Source organism: Acinonyx jubatus, chromosome A2, assembly GCF_027475565.1.
Source record: "Acinonyx jubatus isolate Ajub_Pintada_27869175 chromosome A2, VMU_Ajub_asm_v1.0, whole genome shotgun sequence".
Taxonomy (NCBI): domain Eukaryota; kingdom Metazoa; phylum Chordata; class Mammalia; order Carnivora; family Felidae; genus Acinonyx; species Acinonyx jubatus.
The window spans coordinates 53119919-53143087 of record NC_069383.1 but is presented as its reverse complement, the minus strand read 5'-3'; the positions used below and the strand labels follow the sequence as shown (position 1 = coordinate 53143087).

The window sequence follows — 23169 nt, the reverse complement described above, 5'->3', positions numbered from 1 at the left end:
AGGTTCTATTCTTACAAATAGAGATGCTGAGGCATAAGAGAAGTTGACCAATTTGCCCCAAGTTGAACAATCAAGGAGTGGGGCTGCTTGACTGGCATCCAGGCAAGTTTTCATGCTTAACCTTGTGCTACATAGGCATACCTTGGAGATATTATGGTTCAGTTCCAGATTACTGAAATAAGGCAAAAATCATAATACAGTGAGTCAAATGAATTTTATGCTTTCCCAGTGCATATAAAAATTATCCTTACACTATAGTCTATTAAGCATGCAATAGCATTATGCCTTAAAAAACAATGTACATACATTAATTGTAAAATTCTTTATTACTAAAAATTGCTAATCATCATCTGAACTTTCAGCAAGCCATAATCTTTTCCCTGGTGGAGGATCTTACCTTGATATTGATGACTGCTGACTGGTCAGGGTGGTGGGTTGCTGAAGCCTGGGGTGGCTCTGCCATTTCTTAAAATAAGACAACTATGAAGTTTGCTGCTTCAGTGGACTCCTCCTTTCACAGCTGATTTCCCTGTAGCATGTGATGCTGTTTGATAGTATTATACTCACAGTAGGAGTAAAATTTTTTCAAAATTGGAGTCAATCCTCTCATACCTTGCTGCTGCTTTATCAACTAAGTTTCTGTAGTATTCTAAATCCTTGTCATTTCAACAGTCTTCACAGTTCCTAACCAGGAGTAGATTCCATCTGAAGAAACCACTTTCTTTGCTCCTGCATAAGAAGTAACTCCCCATCCATTAACGTTTGATCTTGAGATTGCAGCAACTCAATTATATCTTCAGTCTTCATCTCTGGTTCTAGTTCTCTTGCTGTTTCCATCACGTTTACAGTTCTGTCCTGCACTGAAGTCTTCAACTCCTCCAAGTCATCCATAAGGGTTGTAATCAACTTGTTCCAAACTCCTGTAAATGTTGACATTTTGACCTCTTCCCATGGGTTATGAATGCTCGTAATGGCATCTAAAATGGTGAATCCTTTCCAGAAGATTTTCAATTTACTTTGCCCAGACTTATCAGACAAATAACTATCTATGGCAGCTATAGCCTTATAAATGTATTTTTATTTTTATTTATTTTAAAGAAAAATTTTTTATTTTTAAAAAATATTTTATTACTTTTATTATTTATTCTATTTATTATTTTCTTCTCCTCCATGCATGAGAGGGAGAGAGAGAGAGAATCTTTTATTTTTAAAGACATAGTTATTTAGCATCATGATTAGATTATTACATTGAGAAATCAACAGCATGGGTGCAAAAAAAAATCTACATTAAAACCCTTTGTTGGAGTGCATTACACTTTCCACAGAACAGAAACTAAAATAAACTGTTATATAATTAGTCATGAATATAGTCCTCGGGTTTTAGCCCATACACATGAATATTGTCTAAAACATGGCTCCTTTGTGGCAGCTAGGCCCTGCCACCACCGTGCTTGGCTGAGCTCACAAACCTGTTGTAACCTGTAGCTTCCCTGTCACTTCTCTGGCTCTCCTCTCCTGCTAAGCTTCGTTTCCCGACAGTAATTAAAACCTTCTGCCACTGCCATAGCTACTGCTGCTGCTGGAACTGCCACAGCCACCTTGGTTTCTGGTTTGACAAAGTATTGGCCTCCAGCACCATAGGGCACAGAGCTTCTGCCTCCAAACTTCCCTCCTTGCAGGGGTCCAAAATTTGAAGATTGATTGTTGTAATTGCCAAAATCATTATAGCTTCCGCCACCTCCAAAATTGCTTCCATCATTACCAAATCCGTTATAGCCATCCACACTGCCACCACGTCCACCACCACCTCGATTGCCACCAAAGCCACCTCGCCTGCCACCAAAGCCACCTCGCCCACTGAAGTTTCCCCCACGACCAGAGTTGTCATTCCCACCACAACCACCACCAAAGTTTCCAGGACCACTTTGACCTCTCTGGCTGGATGAAGCACCAGCCATCTCCTGCTTAAATAGGGCTCTCCTCACTTCCCAGTGTGGCCATTCACAGTATGGTATTTTTGAATGACAATCTTGTCTACAGAGTCATGATCATTAAATGTTACAAGACAAAATTCTCTTCTTGCCACTACCTCGGTCAGCCATGATTTCAGTCACTTCAGTTTTCCCATTCTGTTCAAAATAATCTCTAGGATGTGTGCTTCAGGGTCTCCTTTAAGGCCACTGACAGAAATCGTTTTCACTGTTAAGCGGGCACCAGGTCTTTGAGACTCGTCTCTTGAGACAGCCTTCTCTGGTTCTACAACTCTTCCATTTACCTGTGTGGCCTTGCATTCATGGCTGCGTCCACCTCTTCCACAATGGCGTACGTGACAAACCCAAAGCCTTTGGAGCGCTTGGTGTTGGATCTCTTATTACCACACAGTCTGTAAACGTTCCCCCATTACTCAAAATGGCTCCTCAGACTCTCATCGGTTGGTTCAAAGCCCAAACCTCTGATGAAAACTGCAGCTGTTCAGGCTCTTTGAGAGACTCTGACATGACGGCGTCTACAGGCAGAAAGCAAGAGAGAGAATCTGCTTGATGCAGGGCTCAACGCAGGGCTCTACCTGGGGCTCACTCTCACAACCATGAGATCATGACCTGAGCGAAAATCAAGAGTCAGACACTTAATCCATTGAGCCATGCAGGTGCCCCGAAATATGTTTCTTAAATAATAAGTCAAAATTACTCTTTGACCCATGAGCTGCAGAATGGATGTTGTGTTAGCAGGCATGAAAATCTTTGTTTTATATCTCCATCAGAGCTCTTGGGTGACCAGGTGTATTGTCAATGAGCAGTCATATTTTGAAAGGAAGCAGATCTCAACAGTGAGGCTAAAATATTAAGTAAATCATATTGTAAACAAATGTGCCATTACCTAGGTTTTGTTTTTCCATGTAAATTTAGCATAATTATTAAGGGTCCTAGGATTTTTGGAATGGTAAATGAGCATCGGCTTCAACTTAAAGCCACAAGCTTCATTAGCCCCAAGAGACTAACACTGTCCTTTGAAACTTTAAAATCAGGCATTGACTATTCTTCCTTAGCTATGAAAATACCAGGTGGCCTCTTTTCCAATAGAAGCCTGTTTAGTCTAGATTGAAAATCTGTTGTTCAGTGTAGCCACATTTCATTAATTGCCTTAGCTAGATCTTGTACATAACTTCATATGGCTTCTACGTCATCACCATTTCACCTTGCACTTTTGTGTTACGGACATAGCTCTTTCCTTAAACCTCATGAACCAACCTTCGCTAGCTTCAAATTTCTGCAGCTTCCTCACCTCTCTCAGGATTCATAGAATTGAAGAGGGTTAAGATTGTGCTCTGGATTAGGTTTTGGCTTAAGGGAATGTTGTGGCTGGTTTGATCTATGTAGAGCACTAAACCTTTCTTCATATAAGCAGTAACGCTGTTTCACTTAATCATTTGTATGTTCACTGGAGTAGTACTTTTAATTTCCATCAAAAACTTTTCTTTTGCCTTCACAGGTTGGCTAACAGTTTGATGCAAGAGACCTAGATTTTGGCCTATCTCACTTTCAACATGTCTTCCTCACTAAGCTTAATCATTTCTAGCTTTTGATTTAAAGTGACAGATGTGTAGCTCTTCCTTTCCCTTGAACACTTAGAGGCCATTAGGGTTATTAATTGACCTAATTCCCACATTGATGCATCTCAGGGAATAGGGAGGCCTGAGGAAAGAGAGACAGGGAAACAGCTGGTTGGTAAAAGAGCCAGAACACACATTATTTATCAAGTTCACCATCTTATATAGGGACAGTTTGTGGCACCCCAAAATAATTAGAATGGTAACATCAAAGGTCACTGATCAAGAGTACCATAACAAACATAATAATAATAATAATAATAATAATAATAATAATATAAAATACTGCTAGAATAACCAAAATGTGACCCACAAAGTGAACAAATGCGGTTGGAAAAATTGTGCTGATAGACTCGCTCACCACAGTATTACCACAAACCTTAAATTTTAAAAAATGCAATACCTGCAAAGTACAATAAAGCAAAGCACAATAAAAGGAGGCATATTCTGCAATATGTAGAAGGACTGATTTAACATCAAGTAGGTGATTACTTTTTCTTGGGTTTTTTTTGGCCTTGTTACAGATGAGTATTCCATCTCCTCTCCTATATTTCTGCTTTGGAATCATGGATCCTTAGTGACTCCCAAGGCCTTAAGAGTTAGAAGACAGGTTTCCACTTCTTTCAATTAAAATAAATATTTAAATGCACTCATATTCTTCAGTGTCCTGGGGCATTTGATGAAGTACATAGGGTTTTCCTCATTTCTAATTTCATGAGGAATAAATGGTTTCTATTGCCAGGGTCCAGTATAAAACCTCAAATTATGAACTAGCTAAAATACAAGATCTGAGAACCTCTAGATTAAGAGAAGAAAGATAAAGTACACAGAGGCATAAATGCCTTAGACTTTCGTAAAAATGGAGGCTTATATACCCCTTGCTTTTTCATTTGAGTTATTGTATAGCTTGTCTTCATGAAGCGAAAGCATAATACTTCAATAGCATGTTATTTTCCATAAAACATGTCTCCATATATACCCATATAGACATAGGTAGAAAATCTTCTACCCTCTGGGTTATGTAGAAATTTTTCAGAATGTGAAACAATGTATAATTTCAAATGATCTTGTATATTATCATGCACTAGAACAATTATTAGAGTCACCAAAAGTCTTTTCATGCGTTCTGTGATTGAGTTCCGGTAGAATATTTGGGGAAGACTAACTGAAGATTTCTGGAGCTGACACCTAATCTTCTGGTTTCAAACACAGTAATCCAGCCTAAGTAGGCAGGCGTTCCACATCAGGGAGATGCCAACGGGACTGTACGTTTTCGCTCTATGAATCCCAAGCAAATAAATCTTGTATTCTGTGTAATACGCCTTTCACTGGCAGTACGTGAACATCTTTCATCATTTAATAAATATATATTGAGCGCCTACAGTTTGCGTCTGATGCTGCAGTGAAGAAAACACCAATCCTGCTCCTAAGGAGCTTACGCTAAAGGGAGACACCCTAATGTGTCCTACCGCCTACGTTTCCAAAAATATATATATAATCTCACCACATAACCTAAATTTATAAAATCTGACTTGGGGAAATGGAAGCGCACGCTCGTCCTTGGGGCCGCTGAAAGTCAAAACCGTTCCTGCTCCCGGTGGCGACCCAGCCTCCCGCCCAGCGCCGCGTCGCAGGGAGCGGCGCGCCTCTGTGACGCGCACGCCCCGCCCACCGCTCCCTTCATAGTGCCCCGCCCCCGTGGGCGAAGTGCGCAGACTCCTCAGCCCGGCTCCAGTTCGGTCGGGACGCCGCTGAGCCCGCGACGTCGCCTCCCGGTGAGTTTCTGAGGGGGCCGCCAGGCCTTGTCCTTCCGCAGTGGCCGCGCCGGCAGCAGGGCACTGCAGCCGCAGTCCCGGCCGCGGTGTTTGGTAAGCAGAAGCCCCGGCGTGCCCTGAGCGTGCAGCCCCCCGCCGCTCGGCCCGGCCACAGCCCCGGGCGTGAACGGAGCTGACGGAGGATGGCAGCCTCCGGGGTGGAGAAGAGCAGCAAGAAGAAGACCGAGAAGAAACTTGCTGCTCGAGAAGAAGCTAAATTGTTGGCGGGCTTCATGGGCGTCATGAATAACATGCGGAAACAGGTACCGCCTTTGTGGGAGTGACGGACGCCAGGGGGGAGGGGGTCCGGGACTCGCGCCCCTGGCTCCCTGGGCCGAAACCGCGCCCGGTGGTGATCGCGACTCTCCTCTGTCCTCGCCTTTCCTTCCATTTTCGCACGCCAGCCGAGCTGCTGTTAGTAGAGGGTCGCGTTAACCATTTGTCGAGCAGAAGCGTCTCCTCGTCTGCCGGTGCTGCGTGGCTCGCAAGTCAGGCTCCTGGGAGACTCCTGGGCTGGCATAGTCGGCATCGCGTATCGGTTGTGTAACAGCTCTGCCCTAGTTATCTCTTTGTGAGGCGATGATCCTTCCATTGGCGAGCCGCCGCGTTAAGGTGTCGTGAGATCTCGTGCGAAGAAGCCCATTGGCACAGCCCAGCCCGAAGCCCCCTCAGAAGGGAGAAGCATTGCTGGCCTGAAATCAGCTACTCTTAGATAAGGATCCCCGCTCCTCGTCTGTGTTCCCCGGGTGGAGCTAGTTGAAGGCAAATCCTCCTGTACGTGTTAATTTAGAGCAGAAACAGTCACCGATAAATACCGCGCAGTCTTTTAAGGCTCCTCTGCGCCTCTGTTATTAAGAGGAGCTCTTTGTTCTGTCCTTGACGTGTGGCGCATTAATGACCGTCTTAACGTCGGCGAAAGGTGGGTGATGAAAAGAACGGATTTTAACGCGGAGGATGTAGACAAGAGAGGTTTTTTGGTGGGTTTTTTTTTTTTAATTCCATAACATCTTATACCAATAAGTATAGAAAAGTCACTTGGTTACCGTAAGCTTTATTTATAGCAAATAGGCATCTTAGATGTGGGAATGTTTCTGTTCTGTAACTGTGGTCCTGTTTCCAAAGAAGACAAAAGCAGGGTGTATGAATAACTGCAAAACCTGGTTTGCTTATCTAGTGGTTTTGATGGGAATATGGAGAACAGTACAGGAATTTGAGATTTGTAAGAAGATCCTAGCTTCTGATTTCTTGAAGCAAACTCTGACTGCAGGGATCTTGTCTTTGTTCATCAGCTCCTGGCATGGTGCATGAATGCGGTAGAGATCTGTCTGAATGCCTTTAAATCTTCCCCGGCTTTTGTGCCGAGGTCGCCGTGAATGTCTGCATTCAGTATTGTATGTAACTGACTTTCATGTATCTATTTTCATGTATACATTCAAGTTCCTTTCATGTAAACCTTTTTATATTTGCAACACCGGTGACTTCAAATTACTGGTGCATTTAACAAGTGTGTGCTCCTAAAGGGTAGTTGAACACAGTTAACCAGTGCTCAAATTTGTTTCCGGCAACCCTCCCCCCCCCCGCCCCCCTCCCCCATCCCCCGAGAGGTGGTTTCATCTGTGGACTCCAGCGTTGTAAAGCTTGCCTCATTCCTTATGTAGATAGGTTGCAGCTGGGTTGCAGCATCAGCTGTTTACTTGAGGAAAAGGGGATTGTATGTTTAACTGTTTGGGTTCAAAAATTGAATTGTATCCATTTCTTAGATTTAGCTTTAGACTATGTTAACCTCTGTTTATCCACTGTTAAACTAGAAATAAAGTTACTGAAAAATCAGGATTCTGTTACTGTGTAGTAGGGGAAAATAGAGCTGGAACAACCAGAGATCTCTTCCACAGTGGTTCACTGATCTTAATCTGCAGGTTCTCTTTTTGTCAATGGCTTTGCATGTTTTTAAGGTATTCTCCAGTAGAATTTTCACCAACTTCATGGAATCCTTTTGCAAGATGTGCAGTTTCCTTTGCAGTTGATGTACATTGTACTCGTATTGTTCTGTTTAACGTCGTAACACAGGAGAGACTCACCAAGAATGACTGACAAGGGCATTTGATGGGATTGGCAGAAATAGAAAGTGGTCTGAGCCAGAGGAAGGATGTTTGAATGAGAACCAGTTTTATAAGTGTTCTTGTTCTTCAGTGAATATTTTTGTGTTGTGACTCTTTTTTCTTTCCCATATGACTTCATTACTTTGGGGATCAGGATAATGAGTGCCTAGATGACAAGGACCCCTCTGTACACACCCAGAAACATTCTTACAAGAACTTGAGAACACTGAAATTAGAATACCTGAATTCAAATTCCTGCTGTACCATTAGTTAGTTTTGTGATCTTTGATAAATATGACTTAGGTCATTTCATCTCTCCATAACATAGCAGTCAATTCTATACGTAGTGGCCAAGGAGGTTGTACAGAGCCAGCAGCCTCAGCTTCTTATGGGCCCCTTTTCCTTCATCATCCTTGCAGTCATTTCTAGCCTTTTATTTTTAAGTAAACTTTCCAATGAAGTAGAGAATTCACTAAAAGGATACAAATCATAAACATGCAGCTCATTGAATTATTACAAACTAAACACACCATCAACGATAAGAAATAGAACATGAAGAGTACACAAGAGGTCCCCCTTTACACTCTTCTGAATCACTACCCCCCCCCCACCAAAGGCAACCACTGTTCCAACTTCTATCACCATAGATTTGTTTTTTCTGTTTTTGAACTTATATAAATGAAATCCTACTGTATATATTCTTGAGTCTTGGCTTCTTAAAGCTAACATTATGTTTGTGAGATTTATTAATGTTGTTCTGTGTCACTTTAGTACATCCTCGTTGTGCTTAGTATTCCATTGTATGAATACACCACATTTATCCATTCCATCATTATGGACATTTGAGTCATTTCTAGTTTGGCACTATAAAGACTAGTTCTACTTGGAATGTTTTGTATATTTTGTACATGTCTTTGGATGTGTGCATGTCTGCATTTCTGTTGGGAACTACATAAGAGCGGAGCTGTGGAGTCATAGGTTACACTACATTTAGCTTTAATAGACACTGTCCTGTAATTTCCAAAGTTGTGTCAGTTCATGCTCATTCCAGCTGTGTACAAGAGAGGGTTTTGCTCTCATCTTTGTCAGCACTTAGTATTGTCAGTCTTTATAACGTTAGCCATTCTAGCGGGTGTATTGTAGCATCTTATTAGGTTGAGCACCTTTTTATTTCCCTAACATTTTGTTTAGATTAATTTTATTACCTGATACACTAGAGAGAGGCTCTACAAAAGAGGACTGGGTCATAGTCACTACTGCTCCTATCCAGTTGCTGTCACTGTGTTAATGAAGTCTAGGAGACCCTTAACACTTGAGGGGTATGTTTTGAGACCTTTCGGAGTACCACTGTAGTTTATAGTTTTCTCATGTTAAATGAATTAAAGCATAATTCGAATTTAAAAGCTTATGTTAAAGCCCTATTGAGAATTATGTGAGAGAACCAAAAAAAAGCTGATTTGAAGACTGGATGCTGAGCAGTTAACTGGGATTATTTACCAACTAAAAGGACTCAGCTTCTGTACAGTCACCTCTTAAAGATTGTTAATTACTGGTAGTCATTTTCTTTAGGGTCTCTTGTGAATGATCTAAACCCTCTGCATTAAATCTTCAGTAAGAGAAACACTTCTTGGGCATGTATTTTCTACCAGCTTTGTCTTACTTAATTCAGCTAACAGTTCCCATATACAACTCCCATCATTCAGACCTTCCTATTCTTAATTGCTGCCTTCTCCTTTGTCTGTCCAGTTTAGGAGATAATCATCTCTCTCTTCACTCCCTTTCAAGTGCCCCAGGCTTTCTTGACATTCAGCCTTTTTTTCACAGCCATCTGGCCAAAAGCATTGATGACAATTTACCTTATTGGTGCAAGGCTTCCAAGCACAGCTGGAGAATATCCCATTATTGAACAGTCCTCTGCTAGGTAAGTCCTAATTTCAACAGGGCTGTCAGTACTGGTGATCGATCCTACTTTCCATTAATTTTACTGTTTTTCTCTAACCTGAGTCTTTTCTCTATATCCTCATTTTCAGTAGGGCATCCCTCTTGTGATATCACAAATAAATAGAAGACATTAGTTTGGAACTATCTAACTTTCAACTTTCTACCACCAAGTCTTTAAGCCTGTTTTGTCACATTTTATTTTGCTACCATGAAGAAGCTGCCTCTTTTCCATCTAAAGCCAGTGATTTCACCTGGGCTTTGACTCAGTCTGGTCAGAAAAGTTATATTGTTGGTTACTCCATCTCTGCTAAGCACCCTTAACTACTTCTTTTCTACTAGACTCTAGCCATCAACATTCAGTCATGTTTTAACCTCCCTAGCTTTTAAGCCAACCAAACCAATCCACCTATTCTTAGTCTCAACATTCCCCTGTAAATAATACCTCTCTCCCCCTTGTTAAAACCAAAAGGTGGGTAGATTCACTGCCTTTTTTTGGCTCACTGTTGATTTATTCCCTTATCTCAGTTTGACTTTCTAACTCAGCCCTTCAGATGAATATTTATTGAGACCCACTGTGTATGGTAGGCATTTTGCTAGATTGTGTAGTTGCAGTGATGAGCAAAACCAGACAGTCCCTGTCTTCATGTGGGTTTTGTCTAGTAAGAGAGACATTAGTCAAGCAGTCACACACACACAAATGTAAAATTGCAACAGTGGTAGGTATTATTAAAGAGAAGAACATAGTACAGTGAGGGCATATGAATAAATCATTTGACATCAGGAAGATTTCCCCAGGAAACTGGTAAATGAACTGAGAGCTGAAATAAGAGTAAGGGCACCTTAAGGAGGAGCCTCTTAGGTAGATGGAACAACAAATGCAGAGGTTCTGAGTCAAAAGACCTACTTACCATAGAATGGCAAGTGCAAGATACTGATTAAAGGCCAGTGTGACTGGAGCACAGAACATAAGGGGGAGGACGGCGAACATGAAACTGGAGAAGTAGAGAACTGTCCATGCATAGTCTCATAAGACATTAGGGGGGGTGGCCTCTATCATAAAACCCCTTCAGATGTGGTGTGTGAGTGTGACAAACAGAAAAGGGATCTGTGAGTATTTGTTTTTCTTTTGAAAAAGATGGTGCCTAATCTGTGGCCAAATGGGAGAACTCTCACAGTGGTTGTTGGCAGACCAAATAGGAAGTTGTTCAGTAACTCGGATGGTCCCTTGGACTAAGGTGGCAGCAGCAGTAGCAATGAGGAAAAGATGACATATTCAAGATTTAGGAGGTAAAATCAATAGATCTTGGTGATGATAACTCTCACATGTGGTTGTGATGACTAAATTAGATAGCCAAAGTAAAATAAAGCATGACCTGATAATGTTGGCTATTTTTGTTGCTCGTGTGATATGGTAGTTGATTCGATGCTGAGGGATTTAATACAAGTTGTCAGTTATGACCTCTAGGGTTCTAGAATTCATAACTAGATAGATGATGACATTAGCCACCAAGAGAGGAGACACTAGAGAAAAGGATCAAGGCTTTGAGGAAAGGATTATAGGTTGTATTTTAGATATGTTCAGTTCACAATGCCATGAGACAGTAAGGTATATAATGAACTGACAGGTTTGAGAGTTGTGGGTTAAAAGTATAAATTTGTGGTGCACCTGGCTGGCTTGGTCAGTAGGTAGAGCAGGAGAGTGCACAACTCTTGATTTCAGGGTTGTGAATTCAAGCCCCATTTGGGGGATAGAGTTTACTTAAAAAAAAATTGTTTTAAGTGTAAATTTGTGATTATCTGCAGATAGAAGATAACTTTGTTGAAACTATGGAGAGTCAGGAGTCTGGGATAAAGAATAGGAAGGAGCCTATAAAGGAGACCCCCGCCCCCCCCCCCCCCCAAAAAAAGGCCAGAAGAGTAAGAGGAAAGTGAGAATTTTCAAAATCGGGGAAGAAATTGTTTCAGAAGGAGGATGGCAAATTTTGAAGCCTATGAGAAGTCAAGATATGATATAGCAACACAGGGGAGTTGTTGACTGTAGTGTGTTGTTTTGATTGGAAGACAGATGGAAGTCAGATTGGCATGAGTAGGATATGAGACCATTGAGACAATATTTTTGGAGAAACTTGGCCCAGAAGGGAGTAGGGGAGTCCAAATGAAGGTTGTTTGGTTTCATGTGTTTAAACTGGGGAGATATAAGTGTGCTTCAAAACTGAAAGGAAGAATTCATTTGAGATGTAGAGGTTGAATGTATATGAAACAGAATGTATAATTGATAGATGATTCCTGAGATAAGATCTAAAGTAAAGGTAATTAATCTGTCATGGGAGGAGGATAGTTTCTCTTTCATCAGAGTGGGAAGGAAGAGTGGTTGGAAGAGAGGTTTGGAATCAGAATAAAAGAGCCTCTGTCAGAGGCTGTCTCTCTGAAAAGTAGCAGATGAGACCATCTGCTGAAATGAAGGAAGAAGAAAATGAAGTTAGAGGTTGAGGAAAATAGTTTTTGTGGAGTGGAAATGGTATGATGGCTGGCAGTATTTTTGAAGGTTTTTTTTGTTTTTTTTTTTTTTGAGGTTAATTACCATGGATTTGTAATTAATATTTATCCTCACCCTGGCCTTCAAAGCCCTGTGTGACCTGATCCCATCCTATTTCAGTCAGATTTCATACCACTGTTCTCATAGCCATTTCACTCCAAGGCACCTGTCTTCCTTCAAAGCCTAAAATGTTGTATCAGTGCTTGTAACTCTTTCCCTCTTACTCATGCTCAGTTCTTACCATAAATGGCACTTCCTCCCTGAATGCCCTTCGTTGTGTCAAGGGCATGTACTACATATACTCTATTTCTTTCCTTCACCCATTGATCTTCTTTATTAGACAGATAAACACTTTGTATGTATGTCTTTGCTACTAGGTGCCAAGTTCCTTGAGGGCAGGGACAATATCTGTCTTATTCAGTGCTATATTGCCAACAACTACCACATAGGTGTCAAATATTTGTTAAGTAAATAGTTGATGTCATAGGTATGGTTGATAACACCTAGAGATTGAGGAGGAAGTAAGAAGAAAAGAAGACAGGATGAAATTCTAGGGGAACATCAACATTTTAAAGGATAGAAAGAAAAGTGCATTGGAGATTGAGGTGTGGAAGGAAGAAAGACAGCAGGGAATAATGTCATTGAAACCTAGATATAAGTTACAAAGAAGAGGAGACAGGAGTATCAAATGTACGTAGGGAGGCCAAAAAAAGATAGTGTTCCCTGGGTCTGAAAAGTGGTGCATTTAGCAAATAAAGTTTTAATGGAATGGTGGGGGAGGGAACAGATTTTAGAGGACAAAGGAAGGACAGAATGGTGAGTACATGGAGAGGGACCTGCCTCCTCTGTGGCCAAAGCTTTCCAAGATGAGATTAATGTTCTTTAAACACTAGTGGTATATACCCAAAGGATACAAAAATACTAATTCAAATAACCATGCATGCACCCTCATGTTTACAGCATCATTATCTTCAATAGCCAAACTATGGAAACAGCCCACATGTCCACTGACTGATGAATGGGTAACAACACACATGCAAGCACACACACACAGATGCACACACACTTTTTATTCAGCCATAAAAAAGAATGAAATCTTGCCATTTGCAACAACATGGATGGAGCTAGAGAATATTATACAAAACAAAGTCAGAGAAAGACAAATACCATATGATTTCACTCATATGCAGAATTTAAGAAACAAACAAGCATAGGTGAAAGAGAGAGAGAGGGCAAACCAAGAAATAGACTCTTAACTGTGGAGAGCAAACTGTACCAGAAAGGAGGTGGGTGGGTGGGTGGGTTAAATAAGGGGATGTAAAGAATGCACTTTTTGTGATGCGCACAGGGGTTGTATGGTAGTGTTGAATCACTAAATTGTATACCTGAAACTAATATTATACTATATGTTAACTAACTAGAATTTAAATAAAAACTTCAAAAAAGTAAAATGTACTTCTAAATAAAAAAAAAAAAAAAAACACCTCTGGTAGTATAAAGTGCATACTGCCATCATGACACTTACCACATGTGTGTTGAATAAATGAATACAGAAGCACATCTTAAAGGAGACATGGTTGTATTAAAATTCCCTCTGAGGAGAAGAAAATCAAGATTTGGGAGCTGCAAGAACCATGCCAACCCCAGAGGCCTCTTAACCTCTCTCTAGGACACTGCCTTCATTGCACCTCAGCTCTGACTACCGCCAATCTGTTTCTCTTTCAGAGTTTCAAATCCTGGAGAGAGAGGATCTGATAGACCTAGTTTGGGTTGAATGTTAACCCTTGGAATCAATGATCTATGCTAAGGAGAACAAGGTCATGTAGCACAAACATGATCTTGAAAGGGTTATTTTATGTACTTTATGTATTCCATTTCTGGGGAATGGAGAATTACAAGTTGGGTAGCTACTCCAGTGGGCATCTATTACAAAGATTCATATCATTAAAACAGCTGGCATATTATATATTTTAATACATAATAATATAGCATATAATTTAGTTACATTCTGTTGAACTGTCTAAAATGTGGTTGATTAATATTTAAGAGAGGCACTCTTAATATGCCATCTATGCTAAATGTCATAAATTCTATACTCAGTATCAGGTTAGTCTACTGGAAAATGGTTTGCCAGAATGAAATTAGTTCTTTTTTAGACCTTTGAATTGCACTTAAATTCAATCACAATTTAATATTATACTGAAGCTTTTATCATGAACAATGAATTTAAAATGTCTTTGTATCTTCTATAAAACTTCTTTTAGTCATGTTGTCTTTAGTCACTCATTGCTATGGGAAACAATATGCTATAGTAGAAATAACTTGAGTTTTGGAATCAAACAGATCTGGGTTTGAATCCTAGCTCTTCCTAATTGTGTGACATTGGGCAAGTCAACTTCTTTGGCCTTTTATGTTTATATTTACACAATAATGATTATAATATTATACTGACCTACCTTACTGATGTTGGGGATAGTGAGAGAGAGATTGTGAAAACTCTTAATAAATTATTTAATGTTAAATATTGTTGATTTTGTTACCACAACGAGTCTACTGGCATTCTTGGTTATCAGCAAAAGAAATATGTTCTCTCTTAAGTCAAAATAATTTATTGTAAGAAGTTCAGAAGCTTATAATGTTGACCACAGGCTGGAAGATGAGCAAGCATGGCAAACAGGCAGAAATCAGGCATTGTCCGTTAGCTAGGCTTCACAAACCCTGGAGTTCATTACAGTGTAGGCACAGTCTTGACTACCTGCTGCTGCTGCCACCACCGTAAAGAGATTTTTCCTCCATCTTTCTATCATTTGCTCAAGATTCAAAATCCTGAAAGTTGGCATATAATTGACTGGCCTTAGATTGTTTGCCAGGTTTTGGCTCTGGTAAGTGAATAATAGAAACAACTGACTTCTACTTTCCATTATGAGAGTCAGGCTCTGAGAATTGCCCTCTCACCATTTTCATAATGAGAAAATTTTCCAGAAATGGGAGGTTGGGTTTTGGTTTTTTTTTAATTTGTTTATTTTTGAGAGGGAGAGAGAGAGAGCATGAGCAGGAGAGGGGCAGAGAGAGAGGGAGACACAGAATCTGAAGCAGGCTCCAGGCTCTGAGCTGTCAGCACAGAGCCCGACGCGGGGCTTGAACCCACAGACAGTGATACCATGACCTGAGCCATCCAGGCACCCCGGGAGCTTCGGGTTTTAATAGGCAGGAAATTGGGTGCTGGGTTGCCAGAATCCACAAATGTCTACTGTGATCTATATACCTCAAGCTGTTAAATACAAACATGTATGCACTTATTCTCATTCCTATAATTAAAAAAAAAAGTCATCAGTCTTTTTCACTTACCATATCTAACTTGAAGTTCAAGATTATTGGTGATACCAGTTTCTTCTATAGTCTTTTCAAGATTCTTAGGCCTAAGTCTTAATAGATTTATTTGATTGTAAAGGGGAGAGTTTCACATAGTTAAGACTTATATAAATATAAGAGCAAAAGGGTGCCTGGATGGCTCAGTCGGTTAAGCATCCAACTCAATTTTGGCTTAGGTCATGATCTCACAGTTGTTGAGTTCTTGTGCACTGACAGCACAAAGCCTGCTTGGGATTCTCTCTCTTCCCTCTCTTTTGCCCCTCCCCTGTGCATGTGCATGCTCTCTTTCTCTCTCTCTCTGTCTCTCTCTCTCTCTCTCTCAAATAAACATAAATATATATGTGTGTGCGCGCACGCGCGTGTGTGCAAAGATGAAAATAAAAATGCAAGCCACGTTGTTGTTATTTAATATTTTTATTATGCATTGTTTTCATGACTTCATCCTTCCCTGACTATTCCTATTTGTCTTTAGCCAACTCCTCAAGGTTCTTTTTCTGATGGGATGATCTAATCCTTTATTCCTAGGTATCTTGAACCTTTGGTATTACCTGTAAAGTCACATTAGTCTTCCATTAATGCTTATTACTAGCTTTAGCAGTACGAGCCTTAGGCAGGAATTTGATTTTATGATATTTATAAGTTGATTAGTTAGCCTGTTGCTGTTTATTTTATTTTATTTTTTCAATGTTTATTCTTGAGAGAGCACGCGAGCGAGTGTGAGTGAGGGAAGAGCAGAGAGAGGGAGGCACAGAATCTGAAGCAGGCTCTAGGCTCTGAGCTGTCAACACAGAGCCCGACGCAGGGCTCAAACTCACGAATCAGATCATAACCTGAGCCAGTCGGACGCTTAACCAGCTGAGCTACGCAGGCGCCCCAGCCTGTTGCTCTTTAATGGATGCTGGCAGAAGACATGAGACTCCTAGATTAGAGACAATAGACTTGATTACTCACAGCATAGCATTATGAGCATCCGTATGTATGTGTCAGTTCCTCTTGCCCCACAAGTACTATGAGGGTGACCTGCCCGGGGCCCAGATGGATATTATACACACAGTGGGTTTGTGTTGTAGCTCTGGAATGAACACTGAGCTTAAGGAATCTGCCATTTTTATAGCAAACAATAAGCAAGCCTGCTCCTTATTCTTGTGAGGGAGAAGGTATCTCATCCCTATGGTTGCTTGCTGGCAACATAATCCTGAGAAATGGTGGCCCAGGGAAAACGTGTCAGGGCCTTGCCTTCTTGACATGTCCGGGTTTTAAAATATATAGGAATTCAAGAGACCCACAGAGGTCTCTTCTCTCCCAACAGACAAAAGATACCCAAGGGGATCCCCTGAGCTCCAGCTATCTTCTGTCCCATGAAGAGCAATGGTTCCCCACCCCCCCCCTTCTTTGCCAGGTTCAGAGAACCACCCAAATGTAGTAACTTTTGTTCTTTTTACCCAGTGGCAGGAGGAGGCCAAAATGGCCAGGTTGCAGTTTTAACTTCTAATTCTGTGGAAACATGATTCTATCACTTGAATCATTCTTCTTTTGGGTCCTCATATCTCTAAACTAGCAGAACCCACCTCCAGAGACTGATTGCTGAGATCAGAAGCAAAATATTTGTGAGTGAATCATTAAGCATAAGAGTGAGGGGAGTTTCTTCCATCCTTTGGTTGCCAGGCTAACTCTGGCTATAGAGAAAACATGATTTCTGTATAAATTATGTGTAATCACATCATTTGAAAATGGATTCTACTGCTTAAAAAGTTTGAAAACCACTGTTATAAGGCTTTTCCCTGAAAGGAAAAGACATATTCTGTCTGTGTGTGTGTGTGGTGTGGGCTGGGAAAAACATTTCTGACCTTCACCTTACTGAAAGAGGAAACAAGGTATCTTGAACTCATCTCTCTCTCTCCTACAAATTTTGCCCAATGAGAGAGAAGTTCTAATGAAGCTAGGATTTAAGACATTGTTTTATTAATGGTAGGGTTACTCTTTTGAGACTTACATACTTTTTGCCGCAAATTTTTATTTAAATTCTAGTTAACATACAGTGCAGTATTGGTTTCAGGAGTAGAATTCCGTGATTCATCACTTACATACAACACCCAGTGCTTATAACAAATGCCCTCCTTAATACCCATCATCCATCTAGCCCATCCCCTACGCATGCACCCAGCTCCCTCCCTCAGCCCTCAGTTCTCTATCTTTAAGGAGACTCATATACTTCTACTTAAGGTCTCCATCTGCTAAGGAGGACAGGTAGGATATGTCTTGTGGACTCTATAAGGTGGATTTAGGCCCCGCTATATGAATATGCAAATTTAAAAATTTAGATTATTGGAGTATATGGGTGTGAGTAGGTGGGGATTACTAAGCACTCACCCATCTGTTTTATTTTGTCTCACTTGGCTGTAAATCTTTACATAAACTCCCTGAGTTGAGAATCTCAGAGGGCTGAATAATAGTATTCAGGCACCAGAGCCCCATCCCAACTCCCAACAGAATGTACTGGACCAAGTAGCTATAAGTTCTTATTTCCAAGTTTTTTTTGTTTTTGTTTTTGTTTTTTTAAGTTTTCTGTTTTTTGTTTGTTTTTAACCTGTACAGGGAGCGTTTTTTTTTTTTTTTTAATTTGTGTTAAGAGAGAGAGCACACATGCATGAGCAGGAGAGGGGCAGAGAGAGAATCCCAAGCAGGCTCCGTGCTGATAGTGTGAAGCCTGACGGGGGTTCAGTCTCATGGACCATGATATCATAACCTGCACCAAAATTAAGAGTCAGATGCTTAACCAACTGAACCACCCAGGTGCCCCGGGCGTGTTTTTTTCTATGTTAAAGGCATCCTCTATCAATACCTATTCTTCCATGTGTCTTCTGCAGACCACCTTAGGAAGATTATTTAAATTTTTTACTCCAGAAAGCTTTAAAATGAGTAGATAATCTATTAACTCTAGACTGGAAATTCACTTGCATTTCCCATCTAAAATTTTTCTCAGCCAAGGTGTCATTCACAGCTTTCCAGATTATCTGGAGTGAAACAAATGACAGCTTAAAGCACTCCATCTAATTCCATACTAGCAATATAAAATCCCCCAAATCTGACTGTTATGAACGCACTCATTATTAAATTCCCACATCTGTGATCTCCCTGTGGGTTAAAATTAAAGGGCATTCCAAATGTGTGCTCTCTCTGGTTTCTTATATGCCAAGTCTCAGCCAAAAAGCATTCACTTAAGTGTTTGGGTAGGTTCTGGGACTTTGTTCAGCAGCTGCAGCCTGGGCTATCTTCCACTGGCATATATTAAGGTAGTTTAGCACCTCCAAAGCTGAATTTTTCCAGTGTCAAGGTGGTTGGTGCCACATGTTTTCAGAATGTCACAGGGTTCAGAGGACTCTTAAGATGAGTACAGCATCATCCTGATCCCCACAAACCTGAAAAGATACAAGCAAATCTCCCATCTCTACAATAGATGTTGACACCTTATTATACAGTCCTAACCCACATTGTTCCCAGACAAAAACAACAGAAACGTCGGTTTCTAGAGAACAGAGACTCTTCAAAGAAAACTTCAGGATATCTTGGCTTTTGGCTTGCCACAGGTTGCCAGTCTGTGTTGGCTATCTATAATTTATAGACTCTAAACTCAGCTAAGAGGAATCACTTATCAAGAGGCTAATAGGGACACTTTACCATATAGGGAAGAATTTTGTCCATGCATTGTAATGTTTCACTGGCATAGGATATTTTGTACTTAGAGAAATTTGCCAGGGGGATTTGCCCAGCTGCCAGGTCTTCTAGAATTTCTCTTGTTCCCCTTTGTCCTGCACATTTAAAGCTTAATTTTTATTTCTTTTTTCAACCTTGTGTTCCTCGCACCCCAATGCTAGAATAGTTGAGTTCTGTCCTTTGAGAGAGGATGATCCACATTTGTAGCAGGCAGTCAGGCAAAGCACAGTCCGTAGCCTTGCATTCTCTACAGTTCTGATCCTCCTAGTTCTGCACCCTTGTGTCCCCATTATGATCCTATCCTGCTGTGAAATTCCTTGTATCTACTAATCCTGCCTCTTGAAGGGGTCTTTTTTCCTTTCCATTTTTCTCAGCTGGAGAATGGCCTTTGACTGATTCCTCTAAAGCTTATGGGGACCAACATGGCCTTTGCAGTGTGCTCCTCAGAATCTTACCTTTCCTCGTTATTTGAGCTTTCCAGACCTTGGAAACTCAGTAGTAGCACACATATTCCTTTCTGTTACCTGTATGTGTCAAAATGGGCTGTGTCTCTGTTTCTTTCAGGCATCACCAGCTGAGTTGTTAACCTGTTTAAGTTAAATCTTTTCCTTTCTACATAGTGTGGAGCTAACGTTATTCAGATCAGAATAACTTCCTTTTCCTTTCCTTTTGATTTTGGGCCCAAATGTTTGTTTTGCTTCTTCTTTCTCTAGTGCCTTTCTTAAAAGACACTGTCCTAGTGAAAACAAAGAGGTCCACGTGTTCAGTATTGATTCAGTTACTGCCAGCCCTCAGCAGAGTAATTCCAATTATGGACAAGTTCAGTATTCACTTAGGCTTGGATTATGGCTGGGTCATTTGGCTTCCCTTTAATGTGATCCAGTACTCTCCCTTAGAGTCTTATTTCCACCCATTTCCCAGATATGTTCCACTATAGCCTGTAGCCTTCCTGTCTTCCCAGACACACCACCTTGCAAATTATGTAGTGAAGGAACTACTTTATTGCTGATCTTCCTTTTCCAAAAGTTTACAAATCTATCTGAATTTAATGTAACCACCTATTATAACTGTCCTACTCTTTAAGGGCAATCCTGTCATTATGTTTATGATTCCTTACCTTTAGCTTTGAAAGAGCTCTTAAAATTTTCCTAGATCCAGGCCTTTTCTGAATTTTATTTGTCTTACTCCATTATATCTCTTTGGTATGTATCACCTAAATTGAATAAATAAAGCAAAAATAACTCTTTTTCCTAGTCTTATCTTTTAAAGAGCAGTTATACCAAACTGTATATGCTTTCCCTTTCGAAGCTGTTTGACCTAACCTAACATGCCCTGTGTTTCCGTTAAGGAAGAAGTCCCCTTTTCCCTCTGTTTATCTGGTGTCTAACTTTTTCTTTCCTTTCCCACTGGCCTTATTGTGATTATGTGTCTTTAAATCCAGTGCTGTTTTTCTTGGCTTTCTGAGAAAATGTGATTCTGAAGGCTTTTTAATTTTTCTCTCAGGTTTTGAGTTTATCATAGCTTTGTTGAGGCTTTTCTAGTATCTCAATCCGAGAAGATTTACCCCCATATAATAAGGGCTCCATTTCCCTTTATCTTTTCAGTGATTTAAATCCACCACCCAACTATAGTTGAATCTGCAGTCTACTCAGGGAGTTATACCCAGGGCCAACTTGAAATCACGCTGTGCAGGACTGATTGCAGAACCTTGTTGACAAGCTACATAAACCCAAAGGTTAGTCATCCCCTGGTCCTCTTCTTGGGATACGATGAAGAACAGAATTTGGGACAGCTGATTGCATGCCTCCTACTAATGCCAGCACACATTGTTAAAAGCTAGAACCTCCTGCAATGCTGCGGAGCTTACATGGAGCCTCCTACCTTTTGCAGTCCTACTAAGAAAACCTGTAAAGAGAGCAAAAGGTCATTCTACCAACACTTCCCTGAAATCCTTGCCTCTTTTCAAGTGAACGTTTCCTGACCGAAGGACGCTTCCCACAGAAGTCCCTAATGTTTGCAGGCACTAAAACATTACCAAAGTTTCTGCCTCTGTCTACAGGGCTTGGAGTGTCTATGCATACGGATTTCAACAGCCCTCTTCCACTGTTGGTTCCAAACATTTGAGATGAGTTATGTTCCGTTTTGGGGCAAAATTATAGAAGAGAATGAACCAGACCGGGCAGTTTATGGTCAGTGACCTCTGCCTTAACTCTTGCTCATCTTGTAGACACTCTTCCACAAGTGACAGTGGAGAAAAGGACTGCACTTTGCTTCTCAGTACTTACTTTCCCCAGAGGAAGAGCATTATGAGAGAGAAATCTAATTTCCCCTAAATGGGTAACAGTTATACCATTTTTTTCCAATTATCCATTCTCTCATCCCACTTTTTAAATTAATAGACTTTGTTTTTTAGAGAGGTTTTAGGTTTACCAACAACTTGAACAGAAAGCACAGAGTTTCCGTTTTCCCTCTCCCCCTCCCAGTTTCCCCTACTAGTAACATCTTGTTAATACAAGTGTGATACATTTGTTATAATTGATGAGCCAATATTGTTACATTATTATTAACCATAGTTTACATTAGGGTTTTTTCTAAGTTATATATTCTGTGGATGTTGACAAATGTATAATGACGTGTATCCACTGTTACACTATCATACAAAATAGTTTCACTGCCTTAAACATTGCCTTCTTACCACATTTTTGAAATAGTATCTTTATGGTACATCAAATTCCTGCTTAGTGTAGATCCCTCACATTTCTTAGGTTTACTTCCCAACATTTAATTATTTTGTTGCTGCTATGATGGGTTGTTTTGGTTGTTTTTTTTTGTTTTCTCATTCGTGTTTTTTTATGGCTTACTGCTCACATATAGGTTAGCTAGTTGCTTTTCCATATTTATCTTATTTGTGTCTAGCCATCTTTTCATTTAGTTCTACAAGTGTTAGGTTTATTTATCTTTATTTTCTTACTGATTTTGTTACCAAAAAACCCAGGTTCGGCTACTTGTTGCTTGAAAAGCCAATACTCAAGGGAGGAATTTTGATTGGAAAGGAATATGAGCTTTATTCAGGAGTCTGGCCATCTGGGGAGAAGGGAAACTCTTGTCTGAAAACCAATTCTGACTATTCTGCCTGGTCCAAAGAGTTTTAAAGGAACTTTAGGGCATTTAATCAATAAAAAGAGAGCACAGTGGCCTGTAACCCTTCCTGATTGCATGCAGACTTGATGCCAGCTACAGACATCATCATCACAGTGCCAGGAGGTTGTGTATTGGTGCCCCACGGGGAGGTTGTGCAAGAGGATTTGGTTCTTTCTAGGGAACAATGTATAACCTGTAGATATACAAAGAAAGGCTTAGTTAATCACATGGGCTAAAAGTGCTTTCTGAAACTTAAAGACTACTAAGTTGGCCAGAGGGGCTGAGGTATCAGCTTCAATTTGGGTAAAATTTCTAGAACAATAATTGAAAAAAGTAGTGACAGCATATGTTTCTTAGAATGCCTCTTCTATGTCGACATTAATTTTTTTTTTTTGACGTTTATTTATTCTTGAGACAGAGAGCATGAACGGGGGAGGGGCAGAGAGAGAGGGAGACACAGAATCGGAAACAGGCTCCAGGCTCTGAGCCATCAGCCCAGAGCCCGACGCGGGGCTTGAACTGACGGACCGCGAGATCGTGACCTGGCTGAAGTCGGACGCTTAACTGACTGCGCCACCCAGGCACCCCTAAATTTATTTTTTAATGTTCATTATTTCTTTCTAAGAGAGAGACCGTGTGAGCAGGGGAGGGACAGAGAGAGAGGGAGACCCAGAATCTGAACCAATTTCCGAGCTGTCAGCACAGAGCCTGACTGAAGGCTCAAACCTACAAACTGTAACATCATGACCTGAGCCAAAGTCAGACACTTAACCGAATGAGCCACCCAGGTGTTTCCTCTTGATTCGAATGACCTTCGTTATACAGATGCATCATTTTCTTAAATTTTTTTTTTCAACGTTTATTATTTTTGGGACAGAGAGAGACAGCATGAACGGGGGAGGGGCAGAGAGAGAGGGAGACACAGAGTCAGAAACAGGCTCCAGG

At 40.7% G+C, this 23169-nt stretch overlaps 1 protein-coding gene and 1 pseudogene across 6 annotated transcripts in view; one reads left to right on the top strand and one right to left on the bottom strand.

Moving 5' to 3' along the window:
- Positions 1-1178: 1178 nt before the first annotated feature.
- LOC106982457 (heterogeneous nuclear ribonucleoprotein A1-like 3) lies at positions 1179-2498 on the bottom strand (annotated as a pseudogene).
- Positions 2499-5298: 2800 nt separating this feature from the next.
- The window catches only part of KLHL7 (kelch like family member 7), a 69524-nt gene continuing 51653 nt past the window's right edge, over positions 5299-23169 (top strand). Inside the window, exons 1-2 of one of the 6 annotated variants that reach the window (XM_015080499.3) lie at positions 5308-5684; positions 20688-20818. Coding sequence is in view for 3 of the 6 variants with exons in the window: in XM_027075120.2 (XP_026930921.1) it covers positions 5565-5684 (120 nt within the window). In the remaining 3 variants the exon portion in view is untranslated. Of the gene's footprint in view, positions 5685-6710; positions 6813-20687; positions 20819-23169 lie in introns of all 6 variants that reach the window. The other 5 variants (XM_015080506.3, XM_027075118.2, XM_015080514.3 and 2 more) reach the window with 5 other exon arrangements.